The sequence below is a fragment of the Pinus tabuliformis genome, chromosome Q (genome assembly GCF_031772625.1).
Source record: "Pinus tabuliformis cultivar Carrire ecotype Pingquan chromosome Q, CPIR1, whole genome shotgun sequence".
In the NCBI taxonomy this organism is placed as follows: domain Eukaryota; kingdom Viridiplantae; phylum Streptophyta; class Pinopsida; order Pinales; family Pinaceae; genus Pinus; species Pinus tabuliformis.
Window position 1 is genome coordinate 1,324,917,564 of NC_142296.1, and position 22,802 is coordinate 1,324,940,365.

At 37.8% G+C, this 22,802-nt stretch overlaps 1 protein-coding gene across 5 annotated transcripts in view; it reads left to right on the plus strand.

Moving 5' to 3' along the window:
- The first annotated feature begins 1,538 nt into the window (after positions 1–1,538).
- Positions 1,539–22,802, plus strand: part of LOC149224723 (uncharacterized) — a 77,262-nt gene continuing 55,998 nt past the window's right edge. For 2 of the 5 annotated variants that reach the window (XM_089386232.1, XM_089386233.1), the window contains exon 1: positions 1,544–2,721. In XM_089386232.1, coding sequence (XP_089242358.1) covers positions 2,370–2,721 — 352 coding nt within the window. In that variant the 5' untranslated portion in view covers positions 1,544–2,369. Of the gene's footprint in view, positions 2,722–3,931; positions 4,063–22,802 lie in introns of those variants that run through there. The other 3 variants (XM_089386231.1, XM_089386229.1, XM_089386230.1) reach the window with 3 other exon arrangements.

A 22,802-nucleotide genomic window follows, 5' to 3' on the forward strand; every position in this document is an offset into this window, starting at 1 on the left:
CCCTCTATCGTTATGAAATATGGGGGAGAAACATGTCAAGCCACAAATGGCGACAAATAAAAAGAATTCAAAAGCACTTGATCACAAGTAGCCTCAAAGTCAAATCAATGGTTCCATATGATATCCTTTTAGTTGAGGCTGGTATGTTTCCAATTGAGGCGTCAATGATCATTCATTTGCTAAGTTGTCTGAAGAAGGTTGAAAATATGGATAAGCATCGATGGCCTAAATTGGTTGTTGAAGAAGAGCTAAACCACTGGAAAAAGACATGGATGAAACAAAACAAAAAGTGGTTAGGCAAATAGGACATAAATCTGCATGATTTCCCTCACGCTAACGAGGAGATAAAAAGGTGGGTGCTAGAAAAATTTAGGATTGCCATGTGGACAAAACAAGTAGTCAAAAAGAAAGTATATTATGTCAAAGAATTTAACCCAACGTCGAAACACAATGATAAAGAGTGTTTGAGTTCCTCAATCAAGGGAACAACTAAAATTTTAATTGCTTAGCTGAGGACTAGCTCCCATCATCTAAGATGTGAAACTGGTAGATGGGCAGTCCCTAAAGAAGATTGGGAAGAACGAACTTGCATATTTTGCAACATAGGGGTGGTAGAAACATAATGGCATTTTATCAAAGAGTGTGCAATGTATGAAGTTATCCATCGTCAGTTTGATAGCAGCCTAAAGGTGAACAGTCTCAGTGAACTTTTTGAGGAAACAAGGCTTCACAAAACAACGAATTTCTTACTCAAGATCCATAACAACAGAATCAGCCTAGAAAAAAATCTGAATATAGATTAAGCGATAGTGGGTGATCCCTTAGACCGTGAGATCTTATGGACGTCATTAAAATCCATTTCATTTCATTTCATTTAATATATTATAATAGTGTTGAAACTTGTAATGTTTATAATAACGTTGGGGTTTGGGCCCATATGAAATGTATACAAATGCTGTGTATTGATATCTTAGGCTTGAATAGAACAAAGAGATAGCAGTAACATGTGTATCATCAACATATTAAAAATTTAACTCCACCTACAACTTTTCATTCCCAATTCCCAATTGTAAACATCGCAAAAACTTATTGCTTACCAACCTTCCTTGTTACTTTTTTACTTTCCCCTAATATGTTTGTGTTCTCCGCATCTAAAACTAAAATGATATCCCTATTTTACTTTCCTATGCTTATGTTTGTGTTCTCAGCATCTAAAACTAAAATGATATCCCTATTTTACTTTCCTATCCTATATTTTTGTTCTCCACACCTAAAACTAAAATTATATCACTTTTTTTGTTTTCCCATGTTCTGTTTTTGTTCCCCACATCTTAAAACTAAAATTATATCACTTTCATATTCGTTAAAGGAATCTAATATATACTTCATAAATCTTTTAAATGAAACATTCAGTGCCCAAAACTCTTAGCAAGAAATCTATGGCTTCAACGTGCGAACAAATTTAACTAAGTGCTTAAAATATTAAAGGCGTCGTTGCATAAAACTATCTGCAATGTTCAAGCAATCGTTGCAACGTTCTAAAATTGAAACTCTTCCAAGAAGACTCGGAACTATTTGCTTTCTGCTCTGATCTCACAAATCATGTAGCCATCGAACTCCCTCCCTGTAATGACAAAAATGGAAACGCACAATAGAAAAAATTCCCAACACACAAATGGGGATATGACTTATCCTAAATTCAGGGCCCTTCCCAATGAATTTGTAAAGGATTAGAGTCTCGGGGCTTGGGTTTGCTTTTGATAGAGACCGAGGTGTATGTTTCGATGACTGAGGAAGTCGCCTGGCTGGTCTTCCTTTTACCAGCCACAGCCGAAACCGAACCCATGAACACTTGATTCAGCTTATCTCAAGCTGCTGCCTATAGAAAATGAAAAGGGTTTAGGTTCGAACGGCTAATCTCCTGAGCACCGACTTAACTGGAGCCATGAACACTTGATTCAGCTTAGCCGAAGCTGCTGTCTGTAGAAAATGAACAGGGTTTACGTTGAAAACTGCTAAACTCCTCAGCACCGACTACAGGGTCACTGTAACCTTTTAATAACTACACACTGAATAATCGAGTCGCCATCATAGCTGCCCTTTTTTCTAAATTAAATAATGCATTGCTCAGAACGGGGAAATTGTCATTAGATACTCTACAGAAGTGACTTTTTCAGTTAATTGAGAGGCAGTTTAGCGGTAAATTGATCAGAGTTCACCACAACTGGCTTAGATTCGATTCTCAATGCGTTCTATAAGACTATGCCTCAGAATTCTCGAACGATAAAAGTAAATGGGGAGTTAGCACAAAGAAGTTGAGTCAAATTTGAACACCCTTAATTCGTTCATACTTAGACATTCCTACAAGAATGCGCAGCAACTGGATCCGTGTGATAGCCGATATTGGGCTGTTTGTAGGGGCTGGTCTCTGCGAAATAGGAGGCGGATGGTTGGTATGGAAGTTTCGAAAGGAGGGGTGGCATTGGGTTTTCTTTATTGTGGGGTCCCTTATACTGGTTCTGTATGGTATCATTCCTACATTTCAAAGCCAGCCCTTTGGCCGCACATATGCGGCCTATGGAGGGTTTTTCATTGGGCTGTCCTTGTTGTGGGGTTGGGTGTTCGACTCCCAGCAGCCAGACAAATGGGATATTATTTGTGCTGCGATAGCTGTAGGCGCATGTATTGTGATGATATCTGTTCCAAGGAACCCTGAAGCGGGTGAGTGGGCGTTGCTATTACTTCGTTGGAAAATTTCATTATTTGCTTCAAACACTGAGCTGTTTTTATTTTTATTTTTAATATCTGTTTTTCCTATTAGTTATATATTGGCTAGAAAGGGGCAATCTTTGACCGGTTTTGCTATAATGAGCGATTGTTAGGGTATTTTTTTCTCGATGTTTTCGAATATCACTGTGGAATGCATGCCCCTCCTACTGAGGCACTGTTATACTGGAATGTAGTTATCTTCCAATACTCAGCAATTCTGCAATGGGCAGAGTGTATTTTTTATAGGAGAAGTGTAACCAAGGACTTGTATCTGGCCTCGATTGCATGAAACAATCCCGAGAGGGTGAATAATTTCTCCGGGGATTTAAACCTTGGTGTGGGGTTACGATACACCCCCACTTTACCATCAAATCAAAACCATATTGACTAGTGAGACTTTTGGAGTTGGGAAGAGCGGAGATTCTACAAATAATGCATAATATTACTGTGATGTCCCTATTCTGATTCCATAATGATGTGTTTTTATTTGAGTCATTTTTATCCGATTTATCTCATTTATTTCATTACATTATTTCTATGAGACAGGGAAAAATGGAAGTTCTATGCACATATTTATATTTATAGGGATTCTGGAGCGAGTCAAGGGGCACTCCTACAACTTGTTGGAACTTTTCATTGTTTCTTAATAATTAATTTGCAGGCTTCAAACAATTCGGCGTCTCTTCTTTTTCCTCTTAACTTTTGTTTTCTCTGCTGCTTATGTATTGCCTGTTGGAGGGGCATTGCTCGGCCTTTAAATTTGAGATGCAATTTTGAATCTGCTGGCTTCTTTTAGGGTTTTATTTGACTTCCCCGCTAAACATACGTTGTGTTTTGATACATAGAAATGATAAAATATCTTTGTCTCTCCCTGCCATTATATATGAACAGAATTGTTACAAACCTGTTACATCATTAGCTATGTCCAAGTGAATAGATGTTCACCTTCAAGATTTTAGAGTTGAGATCCTTCTGGAGTTCCAGTAGCACCAAAGCAGAGTATTAAGTTAGTAACCCTTAAATTCATTTCATTTATTGATTATTATATCATTACATTTGATTTTCTGCATACCTGTGCATGCTTTTGTGATCTTCTGATGGAGGATCATCCTCCTCTCCCATCGCCGAGACCTAACACTACAGGCATTTTCCCATTTCGCAGCAGGGCAGATGCTTAGGAGAATGAGACAAGTTTTCAGTTGTCAGATCCTCAGTCTTGATTGGCAGCTAGGATTATCCATGGTCTAAACTTGCTTTGCAGGTTGGAGACACAGTAGAGAGACTGCTGCATTTCCCTCCATTTGACCCTTTTTCCTTCAATGGCTATAATCACTCCTGTTGGAATTTGCTTTGGAGATGATGAGGAGTTATGCTGGGGCTTCAGATGCAGGAGCATTTCTACAAGTCAACAAGACCCAGGAGGTCTTGCCACATTTATTAAAGGGAGTGGGTTCCCTTAATTTAATTTAAGTCAAATTTATGTAATTAAAATTTATGTAATTAAAGTGTAGAGATTTGATTTTCTTGTTGAAATAGAGATCTAATTAGGAAACGAGGAATTGTTTCCTCTTCCACATGTAATGCACTATTTCGAGAAAGTTGTTGAGGGGTTAGAGGTTTTAGGCTTAGATTTGATATTTTCCTTGTAAGGATGATTAGATTCATTTTTAGTGGATATCAACAAACCATCCCTGCCGTATATTATTGATCTTGTAAATGAAGTAGAGGATAGAGAGGAGACAGCCGAGAGAGGTTGAAGGACCAATAGAGGTCTGAAAGAGAGTAAAGGGCCAATTATTGTGTGAATCAGGCCAGATCTGTAAGGTCTGTTTGTGAATATAGATATCATGAATATCCTCCATCATTGTGTCTGATTTCTGTGTTCTGAAATTAATAATTTTATGTATATGGATGCTTGAATCATAAACCCGTTACTGTGATTAGTGAAATGAGCCAGACTCGTTGCAGGATCAATTGTTGCAGTAGTACTTTGGTTCAATATCTGCCTTGTAGCATAAGCTTTGGTTATAGCAAACCTGCATTGTGAGTCTTGGTCAATAGTGTTCGGCCTTTGCCGAAGCTGAAACTATATAACGTGGACAATGATACAAAATCAGATTTCACTGAGGATCTGTCAATTAACTGGGACAAAGACTTGCCCATCAAAGTTTTCTGTCTATTGGCTATCAACCTTCGGGCTTGTGAGTTGTTGTTGCTAAGTGAAACGTCTGATCCAATATCATATTAGCCGACAAAGGTTTTGTGAGTTGACATTGACGAAAATTTCCCCATCTACGTTTTCGTCTATTGGCCACCGGGCTATGGAGATAACTCAGACCTTGGCTGATGAAACCTTTATCTAGCTGATTCGACTAATGTTAGAGCAATTCCATCAATAGATGAGTTCGATAGACACAAAATTTTATGTTTATTGTAGTCCTGTTAGAAGAAGCGGTGGGCTGTCCTGTTAACTGATAGGTTCGACAAACAAAAGGTTTTTACGACAGTTGCTGTTTTGTTTGTCGGCCATCACTCATTGAGCTTAGGTATTCATCAGTGATCCATGTATTATCACATCAGGCCGGTCACATATGGGACGATATCTGAACATTGAGATCTGTAAGGTAATGTTGACAGAAAGGAGATCCAGTAAATGTTGGAAAGGTACATTGGATCAGCGTTGTTGTTATTGAATTGCCATATAGTGGAGAGGTTCAACAACCTAGTGCCGGTGGTCCCTAGCACCTTTCCTTTGCACTCACGGTCACAACTTTGATTAGATGCACCATAATTGAGGGAAGTGTTAGGAAAAATAATTTTGAAGTTCTTCCAGGTGCTAATAAATTTGGTGTTGATTGTTTTGGTTTACAATGGGAAAGTGTCGATAGGCGAGGGGTGATAGGCTAAGTGCCTTTTGGGTCCAACCCTCGATTCCCATCCTTGGTTATATGCTTTGGTTGTGAGTAAGCCCTATGCACTAAGGGCATATAAACTTTGGGGATTGGCATTTGTGCGCATTGTTATTATGGTTACCTTGGGGTGTAAAGGGAAGTGCTAACAGTGCTATTAATGTCTGAACTGATCCATAGTCTTGATTGCAGGGATTTTTAAAGGATCCCACAATGAGATCAAGGCATGAGCAGATAGAATGATCAAGATAGAAATTGGCCACCATGCTTGAGTAAGAAAAGTGGATGCAGTCAGTGTCAAAGTGGTATTGGAGTAACAAAGTTAATTTGCTCATTTGAATGTTAGCAAAGATCAGAGTGGTTCAATGGATGGGATGATAGTGAAATTCTGAAGAAGAATTCACTACAGAAGATTAGCACAAGAGATCAGAGTTGGAGAAAAGACATCAACAAAATGTCTGAAAGGGGTATGCAAAGCACATAGATGAGCTAATGGATTTATTTTATTTTATAATCAATCTATGTGTTGACAGGTAATGAGCAAGGAGTAACGGAGGTTCAAGTAAGGAGATAACGCACAAAGAACCTGGTACAAAGGAGAAGACAATTCCAGCCAAGGAACAAAGCTGTGGAGAAGTGTCCATAGCAACTTGAGAAAGCTGGTTGCAGAAAGAGTCTTACAAGAGTGCGAAGCAAAGAACTCAGGAGATCTTGAAATTGCAGATATGATGAGAATCATGAGATTGATAGGTAAAGAATGGTCTTTATAATTTGCAGTTGACAGTTGGACAAGTATTTGATTGTAGGTAGCAACAGAGAGAGAGAGAGAGAGAGAGAGAGGAAATTGTGATAACGCTTGCAACATAGATTGCATAATGGAGAGGAGAACAACGTCCAACTGAGGTTGGGTAGAAGTTATTAAGATAGCTCCATAGTTGCAGGTGTGGGTAGAGTTGCCTAAAGAAAGAGCAGGTGAAGCCCCTAAGAGTAGAGTGCAAAAGCTTAGAAGAGCAAATGAAGCTCAGAAGGTCTTATAGGAGAAGCAGTGTTACCAAAAAGGCCAAGTTTAGAGGAGAGAAGCTTGGTGAGGTACTTGTAGTAGGGTGAAACAGACTTGCTATTGCAGAGGTGTGGTGTAGCTCACTATTGAGAAATGTAACTAGTTTCTGTCTTCATAATTGTTGTACTCATTTCAATATGTATCCTCTGTAACAAACAAGAAAAGAAGAAAGAAAAATTATTATTATTAAAGCATGGGTTTCATGCTCATTATTGATGGTCTTCTAGGTAAACCCGAAAAGCATGTTCTTCGTGCTTCTAGGGTTTGTTAGGTCTTAGGATTTATTGTCATGATTCAATGGAGTCAACATCATGCTTATAAGATCCTTCCGGGCAATTTGTAATTATAAAAAGAATTATTTTTGAGTCTAGAAAGTCGTGGAATCTCCAAGAGTACAAGTCGGCCCCCGGATCATCAAGTCGGCGTAAAGGAGGGAATTCGACCCTTTGAGAAGGCTATATAAAGGAGTAGTTCGACTTCATTTGAGACACACTCACTCACAAGCTCGATCTACAAGAAAGAGTTCAATCTATAGCTGGGTCACTGCATGAAGGAGAGAGAAAGTCAAGGAGAAGGAAGACATTTCTTGGTTTTTGGGCTCTATCTCTCTCACACGTGCGAAATTTTTAGGGTTTCTGGGTTGCAGAAAGAGGCTGAAGTTGCAGGACTGAGTTGCAGTAGGATGAAGTGCAACATCTTGTAGCTGGGAGGAAGGAAACTCTGTCTAGACCTCGCTGACCTTAGGAAGAGTTGTCTTGCTCTTGGAAGGTCCCAGAGGAGGCTAATCTAGGGTTTCTTCAAGAGCTACAAGACCAAAATTGCAAGGTCGAAGTTGCAGATCGAGTAGCAGTATTGTAGCTGGCAGGTCAAAGTTGCAATGTGTAGTAGTTTGGTGCAGATTCAAGGAAGGATTTGAAGAAGGGCTGACTTGGTATTGGGAGAAGGACTTGGTTTAGGGATTGGGTCTTTGTATCTCATTTGAAGCAGATTCTAAGAAGAGAAGAGTTTTTGGGTTTCCCCTTGGAGGGGTTTTGCCCAAGCTGAGAGCCGATATCTGTGTCCTCTTTTGTCGCTGTTATTGTTCTTGATATTGTTTGCTGAAAGATCTAAATAAAGAAGATAAAGAAGATAAGTAAAGATTCACAAGCACTATCAAGGTGAAGGAAAATAAGATATAATAGCTGCAACTTTACATTTTCCAACATGGTATTAGCTAAGGTGAACAAGGAAGGCAACTGGAAGGACACTAGAAAGAATTGCTAACCAAAAGATAGGAAGCTCTCAAGCTTGAAAAAAGAAGACTACAATGAAAATTGTCTCTTGAGGGGATCTGGTTAAAGGCTCGTTAGTAGAAGATCCTTCTAATCTAGGGTTTCTACATTGAAGAAGATCAAGGCTACATCAATCACACAAGGAGGGTGTTGATCTCGCAAAAGGAAGTCTATTTGCAAGGCATCAATCTTGGAAGCTGTTGGTGGAGGAATCCTAGGGAACATCTTTCAAGGACATCATCAAGAACTCTCCAAAGGTCTTGAAAATAATCAAGAAGGTTGGAGACATCATTAAGGAGAATCATAATCTCAAGTAACATATTATTACACTTTCTGAATCTTCAAGTCATATGGGTTCTTTCTGCAAGGAAAGCAATAAGCTCGTTGGGGCTTCGAACTATCTAGCATGGAAGAAAAGAATTGACTTGATACTCATAGAACAAGAAGTAATGGGATATGTTACTAGAGAAATTACTAAACCTGAGAAAGATAAGACACAAGAACTAGCAAAGTACAAGAAAGGGGAAGTAAGAGCTCAAAGGATCATAGTTGAATCAATTAAGGATTCTCTTGTTCCATTTGTTGCAAATCTGAAGACTTCCAAGGCCATGTATGACAAGCTAGTGAATTTGTATTCGGTAAGTACAATAGGTCAAAATATGTCGTTAAGAAACAAGTTGTACAAAATGAAGAAGTCAAAGGATGAGGATGTGGCATCCTTCCTCATGAGAGTCTCTCAACTAAGAGACCATCTGCAAGGACTTGGGGAACCTATTACTGATTCAGAAGTAACCATCTGTGTACTGAATGCATTGCCACCAGAATGGAGCAACTTTGCAACAAGTATCTACTCCAAGAAGGATTCAACTCCCTTTGAAGAGTTGTGGGCGTAGTGCATATTGGAAGAATGATATTGGATTAGATAAGCAATCTCAAGCCTTTCTAGTTTGAGTCAAGAAGCTGAAGAAGGAAAAGGTTGGCAAGTCCAAGAAGAAAGACATGTCCAAAGTGCAATGTTTTGGATGCAATGAATTTGGACACTTTAAGAGGGACTATCCAAACAAACAAAACAATAAGAGAAAGGAAAGGAGTGAAGATCATGTGGCCGAAACAGTGGGAGAACCTGAGAAGAAGGCAAAGAAGGAAGAAGTGAAGAATCTCTACTACTGAAGAAAGTTCACTCACTGTCAAGTTCTCTGAGAAGATTAATCTTTCTTTTAGAATAGTATATTTTGCATAGCATCATAGAAAGAAGCATATGATAGTAGCATATCTAATATTTACATGATTAAGTTGCTTTGTAGAGATCATCTAGATAGATGGATAGATAAACCATTTTGCATAGTATTCATCCAGACATTATCTAACATTATGTTAGAGGTAATCATTTTGCTTAGAAGGATCATCATGATCCTGGAAGAACCATCATTATGAAAAGTTCTTGGGAGAAGCACTATGACAAAGGTTAGTAGACATTCCATGTAATGTGGAATGAATACTGGTAAATGGATGAAAGAATGCAATGGGTCAGGATGTAGGCTCTTTATGAGATATATGAATAGTTAGATGATCGGATGAAAGCACAGGAATGCATGCTGGATATAAAACGTTGGATGAGATTCATGTGTATAGAATCTTGTGAAATAATGTTGGTCATAAAATATACTTAGGTATATAGATATGTGATGCTTAAGATTTGACTTACTTAAGGATGTATAAAAGATTTAAGACTTTCTCTAGAGTATGTAAAATAATGATTAACATCCAGTATAATCTTCGGAAGAAAAGTTGTAACTTGGTAATCAAGTTCGATCCTTGGGCACTCTAATTCATGAAAGAAGTTTCAAGTGGAGATGGTCGATGAAGATGTTGGTGAGAAGGTCAGCATGATGAGGTAAGTCTGACTTTCATTATTGTTGGCTGTCTGGTTAACATATTATTTTGCTACCTGGTAGAATGTTGCAGGAAAATATGATTGCAGTTGAGGCAAGTTCAACTGTATGGATGAAGGATATTGAGGAAAACTCGATATCTGGTACCTGGCAACTATGAAGTCAAGGTGGGGATATCTTGGGATTAAAAGATAACGATGCGAGAAGATAACTTGGAGGTCAAAGGAAGATCACTTTCAAGAAGTTACGATCAACTTGAAGTTTGGGAAGGCTCAATGTAATGCCTTCATGTCAAAGAAGAAAGTGATGAGCAAGAAGATTGTTAGGTCCCTATAATACTAGTGATTCCCCCATTATTATTGTCATTGCAGCCCTTATTGTTAGTGTTGTGCTCCTATTGTCCCCATAGTGTTATTATTGTGCCCCACAGAAGCCCACTATTGTTATTGTTGTGCCCTTATATTATTATTGTTATGTCAGCTTTGATTATATTGTGACCCCTTAGACTCCTATATATAGAAAGGAGGTTTTGTCATTTGTATTTTCCAAGAATTTTTCATTTGTGTAATGTAAAGGAGGTTGCCCCTTCAAAGAGGCTGATTTTGAAGGCGTTGATCTATCTTTTCTTCTATTTTGTGAGCTGGTTGCATAACATTTGGTATCAGATGTTTGGATTCTAGGGTTTCGCTGCTCCAAACACGTCATCGTGGCATTTTCGCTATAACTTTTGTTCTGTGACGTTTCAGAAGTTAGAAAAAACCCCATTTGAGACAAAATCTTGTTGAACTTCGGGTTCGAATTTCAGATCTTGTCTCGCTATATTTTCGGAGATATGATCCAAGGAAGTTAGGGTTTTTGCAGGATCCCGAATTATATCTCAAATAGGTGACCTAGGGAAAATCGTCATAACTTTCTTTTTGAGCATCAGATTGAAATTTCGTAAGAAGTTATAGAAAGAGGATGGCCTATAGTTTTATGTGTATCGGTTTCAGGTCCTAAGGTCGAAACAATGACACGTGGCACTTCGTACAAGTTCGCTCTACTGAACCAGTCTATAATCAGGTCATCGTGGGAGATTTGGCATAACTCTTCCTTGGAGAATCCAATCTTGATCATACTTGCGGGGTTGGAAAGAGGACTCAAAGGGCTACATCAAGACACAATTTCAGACCTTGAAGATCCGAAATTACAGCGCTATGTTGCCAGGAAATGTGGGTTCGGGAATGGGGACGGGGATGGGTACGTCATTTTTTGAAACAGGGTGCGTGGGTTCGTCGAGGGTATATTATAATTTATATATATAATATATAAATATTATATTTTATAAATTATAATATATATGAATTTGTATATTTTTCAATTTTAAACAAGAAAACTAAAATATTTATGATTTAACCGTATTGATTTCAGAGGTTAAAGGCTGATCGGATATCCTCTTTCAAGAGATAATAGAGCCCAACTTATGTATCCTTATTCAATGTCCAGATTTCAAGATTTTTGCCAAATCTTGTAGCGGCGTGCCTACTCAAGAAATCAAGTTAATTGCGGAAGCTCTGACAATCAGCAAGTTTAAGTTCTTATTAGATGGAGCATGTTCCAGGTGTGTCCTTCGCAATGGCATTGTAAAATTTGGGAAATTTGCTCTTAAACTACGATTTTTCAGAGAACAAGCTATGTTTATTGCTGATCCATCTCTGTTGTAGAAGACTGATTTTAATGGCTGAAGATCTATTATTTAAAGGTTGATATTCCATTTATATACTACTGTAATGCTACCAGGTTCCACCGTTTTGACCTTCACTACATCTATTGGTATCTAGTTAATTACATTTCTGTTTATGCTCAGAAATTTTCATCATTTTAAGTTGTAACAACAGTGAAAGTATAATTTTGAGTTTATAAATAAGTTGTCTAGTTATTTGAAGCATTTTCCCATTGCTGCAATGACCCCTGTCCATGTCACTTGAGAGAAAATATAAAACCAACATCTACATCAGTTGTCCTTCAACTATTTGATAAAATACCTCAATTAAGACTCATTGAAACTCAATTAAAGACTCAAAAATCTTAAGAGAAAATGGAGTATATTTGAGTTGGGAATATTACATCTACATCAACACTTTGCAATCCTTTCCGATGTATCAAACGAACTCGGTTTATGATTTCGAAGTCTCGAGTTCTTTCAAGAAGAACTGGGTTCTTCAGGGTTCTTCTCAGAGGTACCTATTCTAGCACTCGGAACGTGGGGACGGGAACTCGAGATGGGTTCGAGAACCCCACCCCTGGGTTCGGGAACCCGTGCAACATAGTTACAGACAACAGATTCAATATCGAGCTCCTACAAAGTGAAAAAATGTGTGTAGTTTATTTAAATTTTTGCATAAGTTGGTTTGAAAAATTAGTTTGAAGGAATTCAAAGGGCATAGTGAAGCATTATTATCATTATTGGATGCCCCGAAGAAAGAAAATGGAAACACCTAGTAAGAAACTTGAAAGCTCTAGCATGACTCATGAAGAAGAGGAAGAAATGCAACATGATATATCAAAATTACGAGACCAAGTGCAACAAAATTCACTCTCACAAAAAGTAACAGAAGCTAAGATGGATAGTTTAAAGAATGGTGTAGAAGCAAAGATGGATGGTTTAAAGAAAGACGTTGAAGCTAAGATGGATGGTATAGAAGAAAAACTTAAAGGCAACATGGAAGATTTGAAGACAGATTTGACAAATTTGCTACAAGAAATGCTTACTAATGGCGAAAGGATAGTAAAGGAAACTCATGAGGAGAACAAAATAAATGTTAATCATGATTTCATAGACTCTAACGGTGGATTGAAGACCCACCATGTTCCAAAGATCGATATGAGGAAGTTTGATGGCAAGGATCCTGTAACATGGATACTACAGATGGAGCAATATTTCGACCTCCATATATGCAAAACACACAAAAGGTACGCATTGCAACTTTATATTTGGAACCAAATCAATTTGTATGGTATCGATAGCTCTGCTCTCATAAAAAAATTGTCACTTGGGCAATTTTTACGGAAGAAATGATAACACATTATGAGGATACAAAAAGAAACACTTTTTTTAGCCAATTGATAAATCTCAAACAAAAGGGTTCAATGATGGAACACATTGAGGACTTCCAAAAATTGAATATAATGGGTAAAAGATATTTTAGAGGAGCATATGATTGATGTGTTCATAGGGACTTTAAAAGATAACATCCAACATGAGTTTCGCCTTTGGGAACCTGATTCATTGGAGAAAACAGTCAGGTTGGCAAGAAAAATGGAAAGCAAAATTATGGCAACAAGGAAGCCTACCATTCACAACTATAAAGATGGAAGTGTTGTTGCTCCTAGCCTTCCACAACCTACAAGGTTGACAACACAACAATTGGAAGAAAAAAGAGCAAAAGGGCTTTGTTGCAGTTGTGATGGCAAATACACTAAAGGTCATAAGTGTGCTGAGAAGAACGTATTTTACATAGATTGGGAAGAGGAGGAAGAAAAGTAACAAGAAACATCAAAAGAAGAGGATATACACCAGGAACAAACCCTAGAGAAAGAAGAAATGAATTTGACCATATCTTGTAATGCATTGGCCGGAATTACCACTCCTCAAACTATCAAGATAGAAGGACATATCAAGAAGAAAAAGGTAATAGTGTTGATTGATTCAGGAAGTACCCATAATTTTATTCATTGTAAGATAGCCAAGGAATTGGATTGCTTTCTATATCCAACACCAGAGTGTCAAGTGATGGTTGCAAGTGGAGGAACCATAAATTGCTTTGGAAAGTGCCATAATATTAAGCTATCCATGGGAGAATATGTATTGAATAGCCCAGTGCTTTCCATTCCAATGGGTGGTGCAGATGTTGTACTAGGAGTCCAATGGCTACAATCCTTGGGTACATAGCTTTTAATTTTCAAGAACTTTTCATGAAATTTTCTTCGAAAGGAAAGGAAGTTGAATTAAGGGGTATCACAGGGAAACCAAGAAAGATAATCAGCTCTAACAGAATGAAAGAGTTTCTAAAGAAAGAACAACGAGGCGTAATTGCACAATTATGTTCGTTAGAGGTTCCCACATCGAAATCATCTATTTCTCTAGATTTCCAAAAAGTATTGGATAATCATTCCAAGGAATTTGAGACTCCCAAAGGCCTCCCACCTATTCGTGATCATGATCATGCTATTCATTTGATTCCAAGAAGTGTTCCTCCAAACATCAGGCCTTACAGACATCCCTATGCCCAAAAGAGTGAAATTGAACATATGGTTGCAAAAATGTTAGAGGTTGGTATAATTCAACCTAGTCAAAGTTTTTTCTTTGCTTCAGTAGTATTGGTGCACAAGAAGGATGGGTCATGGCGCATGTGTCCGGATTATAGGGAACTCAACAAACTCACTATTAAAGATAAATTTCCCATTCCTGTCATTGATGCATTATTGGATGAATTGCATAGATCAATTTACTTCACCAAGTTGGATCTTCGTTCATGATATCATCAAATCAGAATGAACACTGAAGACATTCTAAAAACAACATTTAGAACTCATGAGGCTCATTATGAATTTTTGGTCATGCCTTTTGGCCTTACCAATGCACCTTCTACATTTCAAGGTTTGATGAATTCCATTTTCAAACCCTTCTTTAGAAAATTTGTATTAGTATTTTTTGATGCTATACTAATCTACAACAAGTCTTGGAAGGATCATGTTCAACAGGTTGATAGGGTGCTCAAACTATTGGAGGAGAAACAATTATATGCAAAAAGCTCCAAATGTTTCTTTGGAGTACAAGAGGTAGAATATCTAGGTCATATTGTATCTCATTAAGGTGTGAAGGTAGACCCTAGCAAAATTAAAGCCATTAAGGAATGGAAAATCCCCACATCTCTAAAGCATCTGCGAGGATTTCTTGGGTTGACAGGGTATTATCGCAAGTTTTTTAAGAATTATGGGCGAATAGCAGCACCTCTAACAACAATATTGAAGAAAGATGCATTTTCATGGACTCAAGAAGCAACGAAGGCCTTTGAACATCTTAAAGAGGCAATGTGCCAAGCACCAGTCTTAGCTATGTCGGACTTCACAAGAACTTTTATTGTGGAATGTGATGCCTCAGGAAATGGAATTAGTGTTGTTTTAATGCAAGAAGAAAGACCTATTGCTTTTGAAAGTCGTCCAATCAAAGGAAAGTTTTTACACAAAGCTATTTATGAGAAGGAAATGTTGGCAATACTACATGCACTTAAGAAATGGCGACCCTACCTAATGGGAAGACACTTCAAGCACTTCAAGGTAAAAACAGATCATGATAGTCTTAAATACTTTTTAGAACAAAGATTATATTCAGAAGAGCAACAAAAATGGGTCACAAAGATGTTGGGTTATGACTTTGAAATCATTTACAAAAAAGGGAAGCAAAATGTTGCAGCAGATGCACTCTCAAGAAATAATGAGGATGTGGAAGCATTGCTTTGCGCCATTTCTATTATCCAACCAGATTGGATAAACGAAACAAGGGATGAATGGAAGAATGGTGAAGAAGTGTGGGCACTCATTCAAAAGATACAACAAGATCTCAGTGCATCTGATACATTTAGCTGGAAAAATGATTTGTTATGGTACAAAAATCGCTTATACCTATGTAAGAATTCCCAACTCAAACAAAAGATTCTTATGGAATTGCACACCTCTCCCTTAGGAGGGCACTCAGGATTTTTAAAAACTTACCACAGGGTTAAAAAGGATTTTTTGGGATGGCCTTAAATTAGATATTCAAAAGTTTGTGGCGGAATGTTTGGTTTGCCAACAAAATAAAGTTGAAACAATTAAGACCCCAGGTCTATTACAACCTTTATCCATTCCAAGCCAACATTGAGAGGAGGTTTCAATGAATTTTATCACAGGCTTACCCAAGTTCGAAGGAAAGAGTGTCATCATGGTGGTAGTTGACAGACTTTACCAAGTATGCACACTTTTGTGCATTATCGCATCCATTTAAAGCCAAAACAATTTCTACTGCATTTATGGAAACAATTCAAAAGCTACATGGAAACACAAAGATTATTGTAAGCGATAGATTTCCCATTTTCACTGGAAATTTTTGGACAAAATTATTTTCTTCTCTTGGTACTCAGTTAGCTCATAGCTCATCTTATCATCCTAAATCTGATGGGCAAATTGAGATAGTAAGCAAATGTTTGGAAGGATATCTTCATTGCTTTGTATTTGATAAACATACACAATGGGTCAAATGGTTGCCTTTGGCTGAATGGTGGTATAACATTTCCTTCCATACTGTAGCAAAAATGACCCCATTTATGGCACTTTATGGATATCATCCACTGTCCATCACATCATATTTAAGAGAAAATTCTAAGGTTCAAGCAATGGAAGATCACATTGAGCATCAACAATAAGTTCTCCAACTCTTAAAGGATAACCTCACGTTGGCGCATAATAGAATGAAACAACAAGCAGATCAATATCGCAGCGAAAGAAATTTTGATGTAGGTGACTGGGTATTCCTATGGCTACAACCATATAAACAAATGTCCCTCAAGCAAGCTAAGAAGGATAATAAATTATCACCAAAGTATTATGGTCCATACAAGATGTTGCAAAATATTGGTACTATGGCATACAAATTGGAGCTTTCTGCAGCTTCCCGAGTGCACCCAGTTTTCCATGTTTCATGCTTAAAGAAGGTTATAGGTGACAAACTCCCAGTTCAAACAATACTGCCAGAACTTGACGAGGAAGGAAAAATCATATTGGAACCTGAAGCAGTCACAGAAACAAGAACTTGATAGCTACGAAATCGATCAATTCAGAGTATCTCATCAAGTGGAAGAACTTACCCGCTGAAAATTCCGCATGTGAGGGTGAGAATTTTATATAAAAGCATCTAGAACTACTCAAGCGTTGAGGACAACACTTTTTTGAAGGAGAGGGGCATGTTAGGTCCCTATAATACTAGTGATTCCCCCATTATTATTGTCATTGCAGCCCTTATTGTTAGTGTTGTGCCCCTATTGTCCCCATAGTGTTATTATTGTGCCCCACAGAAGCCCACTATTGTTATTGTTGTGCCCTTATATTATTATTGTTATGTCAGCTTTGATTATATTGTGACCCCTTAGACTCCTATATATAGAAAGGAGGTTTTGTCATTTGTATTTTCCAAGAATTGTTCATTTGTGTAATGTAAAGGAGGTTGCCCCTTCGAAGAGGTTGATTTTGAAGGCGTTGATCTATCTTTTCTTCTATTTTGTGAGCTGGTTGCATAACAAAGATTGGCCTGGAACCTATCATTTGATTGAAGAGAGAAGCCCGATGATGCCAAGGAAAGAGGGAGCCAGGCGGCTATGAAGAATTGGTAGCTAATACTCTTATGAAGACAAGCTGTAAGGCTTGTGATGATGACTTCCCAAATAGAAAGGAAGTTTAGATCTCCTTTGTTCTTAAGAGGGAGTAAAGGAGTCTTGTTGTATAGGACCAAGGTTCTATTCTCAAGATTAAAGGAGAATAGAGATATCCTCTCTGGTTGAGAGGGAGTGATGTTGGACATCACATGTTCCTTCTCCTCTTCAAGTGCTGAAGAGAGAATGGTGGAGGATTGGATAAGCATTTGTGGTTTTCTTGAGAATATAGCATCCAAGAAAGGAAAGGGACCGACACTCTTTGAGAATTTGACATGTATCCAAGAGAAGAGTGGTTGAAGAGGATCGATATTCTTTGAGGACTCAGGATTGGAGATCCAAGATAAGAATAGTCATGAAAGGACATACCTTGTAGACATCCGGTTGGGGTATGTACCTTGTAGAGGTAGTGCGGTATCACACATAAAGCCTCCTAGCATAATGCTCTTGATTAAAGAAGAGCTTGTCTAGTTAGGCCTCAGGGACAATGTTGGTCATGATGATGATGCTTACAGTATGACTTATCAATCCAACTCTTCTTATGAGAACTCTTCAGTTTGAGATATGATGTTGCATTGGTTGTACAATTATGAATACCTCCCTAGTTAAGAGGGCTTGTTGAGAAATGTAACTAGTTTCGATCTTCATAATTGTTGTACTCATTTCAATATGTATCCTATGTAACAAACAATAAAAGAAGAAAGAAAAATTATTATTATTAAACCATGGGTTTCATGCTCATTATTAATGGTCTTCTAGGTAAAAGCATGTTCTTCGCAATGTTCCACCAAGACTCCGGGATGGGGAGACGTGGGTGTGGGGAGACACACAAGGGGGACGTGTGGGAGTAACCTCAAATTTTAGGGAAATTTAGGAGGGACGGGGGGGACGTCGGGGTATATAATTTTTTTCTTTTTTAATATATATATATATATTTCAAATTCATATTCAATAATGAAAGCATAAATACAATGATACATACATAATTGAATTAAATAATGAAATACATTGATCCATATTCATCATCCTTACTAATACATACATGATTCATCCATAGACCACGAGATTCAATAATGAAATACTCCGATCCATTTTCATCATTCATTATTCACCATTCTAGAATCTACATTGATTTAAAAATTAAATTCATCATTCATCACTCTAGGTTCTAAATTGATTTAAAATTAAAATTCATTATTCATTGTTCTAGAATCTAATTAGTATTAAGCAAAAGAGACTATAATAGACACTGAAATTTGAAGACTGGAATAGTAAATTGATATAACTAAAACTCTAAAGCAGTGGAGTGATGAGTCTAAAAGTCACTCTAAAGTACACAGAGGGCTTGGTGCTCTTGATTAAATACTAATCCCATAACCTTGTACATGACAAAATGCAATGGAAACGTTGCAATCCATCGAATCCTGAATTCTTGAAAAACTGTTAAGTTTGCTGGATTTTGAGTGAGATTTGAAATTGTACTTTCTCCATATGAAATCCAATGAGGTTGGATTCTTGGAACTACTCTCAAACATCTTGAGTCATTTCATGGTAATGTTAAAAATTTAAGTAAAATGATGAATGAAAATGAAAGATAAAGGAGAATGTCACTTTTACTTTAAGAATTTAACATTACCATGAATTCCATAGCATTAGTAGAGCAATATGGTCAAATACTAAGTTTTCCCTTTTTGGGAGTCTGGGCGTCCCCCTTTTTGGGAGTCACGTCCCCCACACTGGGGAAACGTCCCCCCTGCATCTCCCCATGTCTCCCCAAAAGGGGGATGTGGGGAAACGTTTCTCCAAACGTCCCCCCGTCCCAGGTGCATGGGGTGCAAGGTGTGCGTGCAACCAACCCTGGGGGATGCGTCCTCATGGAACACTGGTTCTTTGTGCTTCTAGGGTTTGTTAGGTCTTAGGATTTATTGTCATGAGTCAATGGAGTCAACATCATGCTTATAAGACCCTTCCGAGCAATTTATAATTATAATAAGTCGGCGTAAAGGAGGGAATTCGACCCCTTGAGAAGTCTATATAAAGGAGTAGTTCGACTTCATTTGAGACACACTCACTCACAAGTTCGATATACAAGAAAGAGTTCGATCTATAGCTGGGTAGCTGCAAGAAGGAGAGAGAAAGTCAAGGAGAAGGAAGAAATTTCTTGGTTTTTGGGCTCTATCTCTCTCACGCATGTAGATTTTTTAGGGTTTTTGGGCTGCAGAAAGAGGCCGAAGTTGCAGTAGGATGAAGTGCAACATCTTGTAGTTGGGAGAAAGGAAACTTTGTCTAGACTTCGCGAACCTTAGGAAGAGTTGTATTGCTCTTGGAAGGTCCCAAGAGGAGGTTGATCTAGGGTTTCTTCAAGAACTACAAGACCAAAATTGCAAGGTTGAAGTTGCAGATCGAGTAGTAGTATTGTAGCTGGCATGTCGAAGTTGCAGCGTGTAGCAGTTTGGTGCAGATTCAAGGAAGGACTTGAGGAAGGGCTGACTTGGTACTGGGAGAAGGACTTGGTCTAGGGATTGGCTCTTTAAATATCATTTGAAGCAGATTCTAAGTAGAGGAGTTTCTAGGTTTTCCCCTTACAGGGGTTTTGCCTTGACTGAGAGCCTATATTTGTGCCCTTTTTTGTTGTTGCTATTGTTCTTGATACTGTTTGCTAAAAGATCTAAATAAAGAAGATAAAGAAGATAACTAAAGATTCACAAGCACTATCAAGGTGAAGGAAAATAAGATATAATAGCTGCCACTTTACATTTTCCAACACTCAAAAGTAGACAAGGAAAGTTCACAAAGGAAGAGTGAACGTGACTATTTATGGTCATGAAAAGGGTTCAAGTGTAAGTCACAATAGAATGGAAGAGAATGCCAAAATGAATGGCATAAAGAAAAGGAGGATGAGTCAAGAGGATTTTGACCAAGAAATGGCTGAGATGAAGGAACAACTCAGTATGATGATGGCGTTGCAACAAGAAAGTGCAAAAGACTAGAGATATGGATGGAGAATGAAGAAGTAGGTCATATGACATGTTAAGGATTGTTTGCAAGAACCTTGAAGAAGAGGTTGAGGCACATGATGAGTGCTTGGTTGAAGGAAGAAGAACTTAGAGTAGCTAAGTATGAGGAATACGTTCATTATTGTGAACTAGAGCAAGGATCATTCCTTGGGAAGAATGATGATGAGGATATTGATGAGAGATTTCATGAGAGCCTTATGGATTGTTTGGAAAATCAACATGAAGATGTGATGACAGAGACATCAAAGGAGGCTAAAGAGCCTTATGTTTTTAAAATTGATAATTTGTGTGATTGTAGGTTTTGTAGATACTAAAAAAGATTGACATTTATTGAGAACTGCCATAAGCATAGAGGAAAAATAGAACCAGAATTTTGTTATGAGAAAGGGGAAGATAGAAGTGTCTTTCAAAGGCAATCAGAGTGGAAATCATAGACAATGGACAAATGTAGCTATGGGAGAATAGTTGCAAGAACCTGTTAGTGCAATAAGCAGGGCACAATTGGCTCATGGAGGTAGCCAAAAGGAGGACAAAGATGAAGAGAAACATTCAAATGCAATGCTCATGAAATGTGATGAAGAGATCAAGTTGCTAGAAAGGTTGCTGAGAGAACTTGAGAATGAAATTTTATTTCATTCAACACAAGAGGATAATGGTAGGAATGAAAAAATTCTAGCATTTGGAGCGAGGGATGATAGCCTTGGAAATGCAGATTTGAATGCAAAATTGAGGGTGATAGAGGAGTGGCTGGTCAGTTCGAAGATTGAGGAGATTTGCAAAGAGTTTGCAGACAGGAAACATGAAGAGAAAGAGATGCATTAGGCATCTAATAAATTTTTTGAAACCAATTTTTGTGAATATGTAAATCAAGAACAACGAGGCACTCATTTGAAATCAATGAATGGGATGATGGGGCAATCATATGTTTCATTGGGAGATGTGCGTAAATGTCACTAAGAGGCTGCAAAAGATGAACTAGAGGTTCAAGAGATGACTAACACACAAGAGGAAGTAGCAAAATATATATCTTCAATAGCAAGCAATGAAGACAAGTGAGATATGTTAACTATCATCTTTTTGATTGAAGATAGTTTTCAAAAGTTTGAAAGGAAAAATATTTAATGTAATAAATTGATTTTATGTGCAGATGTAGGTAAAGACGAAAGGTTTAAAGATGAAAGTCAATCTTTCACAAAGAAACCATGGAGGGAACAAAGTACCCTCAACATTTTTAAAGAGATGTCTGGTGATGGTGAAATAGCAACCGAAGCCACAAAAAAATTAATTTTGAATTAAAGTCGCAATGGAGTAGTGCTAACAACATGTGTCAGCAAGAGAGTAAGCTGGACATGGAGATTGATGAGATGTGGAAGGTAATGATGAAAGTGCCTAAGAAAAGGCATATTGAAGTGAAAAGAACAATCAACAATAGAAATCAATTGACCATGAGAGAGTACAATACCCAAGCAAGTGGAGCATTGCTATATAAAGTTTGGAATCTTGGAAAATTGAGATCAACAACAAAACAATGATGCATTCATGCTTGGGAATAACAAAACAAAGTTTGCGATCAAGGAGGAGAAGTTGCAGTTGATGCACCTGCAATTAACAAAGTTAGACAACAAGATGGAAGTCAGAAGACTCATGACTAGGAGACCATGAATTATTTTTACCTTGGGAGTTTGATGTAGGAGCATTTCTACAAGTCAACAAGATCTACGAGGTCTTACCACATTTACCAAAGGGAGTGGGTGTCCTTAATTTAATTTAAGTCAAATTTATGTAATTAAAAGATAGGGATTTGATTTTCTTGTTGAAATAGAGATTTAATTAGGAAATGAGGAATTTTTCCTCATACACATGTAATGCACTATTTGGAGAGAGTTGTTGAGGAGTTAGAGGTTTTAGGATTAGATTAATATTTTCCTTGAATGAATGATTAGATCCATTTTGATTGGATCTCAACCAACCATCCCTGTTGTATATAATTGATCTTGTAAATGAAATGGAGGAGATAATCGAGAGAGGTTTGAAAGAGAGTAAAGGGCCAATTGTTGACACCTAATCCGAAACGGATGAGGTGAAGCCGGACAGTCATCTAGAAGATGAACTGATCCGTTTTTGTATTTGTATAAATAATAATAGTTGAATGAATAATATCACTAAGTTGTTTTGCGCTCATTAATTTCTGAGCTAACCTGGCCTGACATGGTATCAGAGCACAGGTCTCAGGTTCCAGAAATAGCGTAACTCCTCTGCTGCCTCTGCTCCCTGGCGCACCAGCGCTGCATACGCTCTCTGCTATTCTGAATGGCCTGACATCCCTTCTGACATCGCTGCATACGCTGCGTTGAGGTCCGTTCAAGGAAGAGAAGGTGATGATACTGTGACCTGCGTTTTTTTTTTTGCAAGGTATTGAGACCTGCGTTTTATGTATTG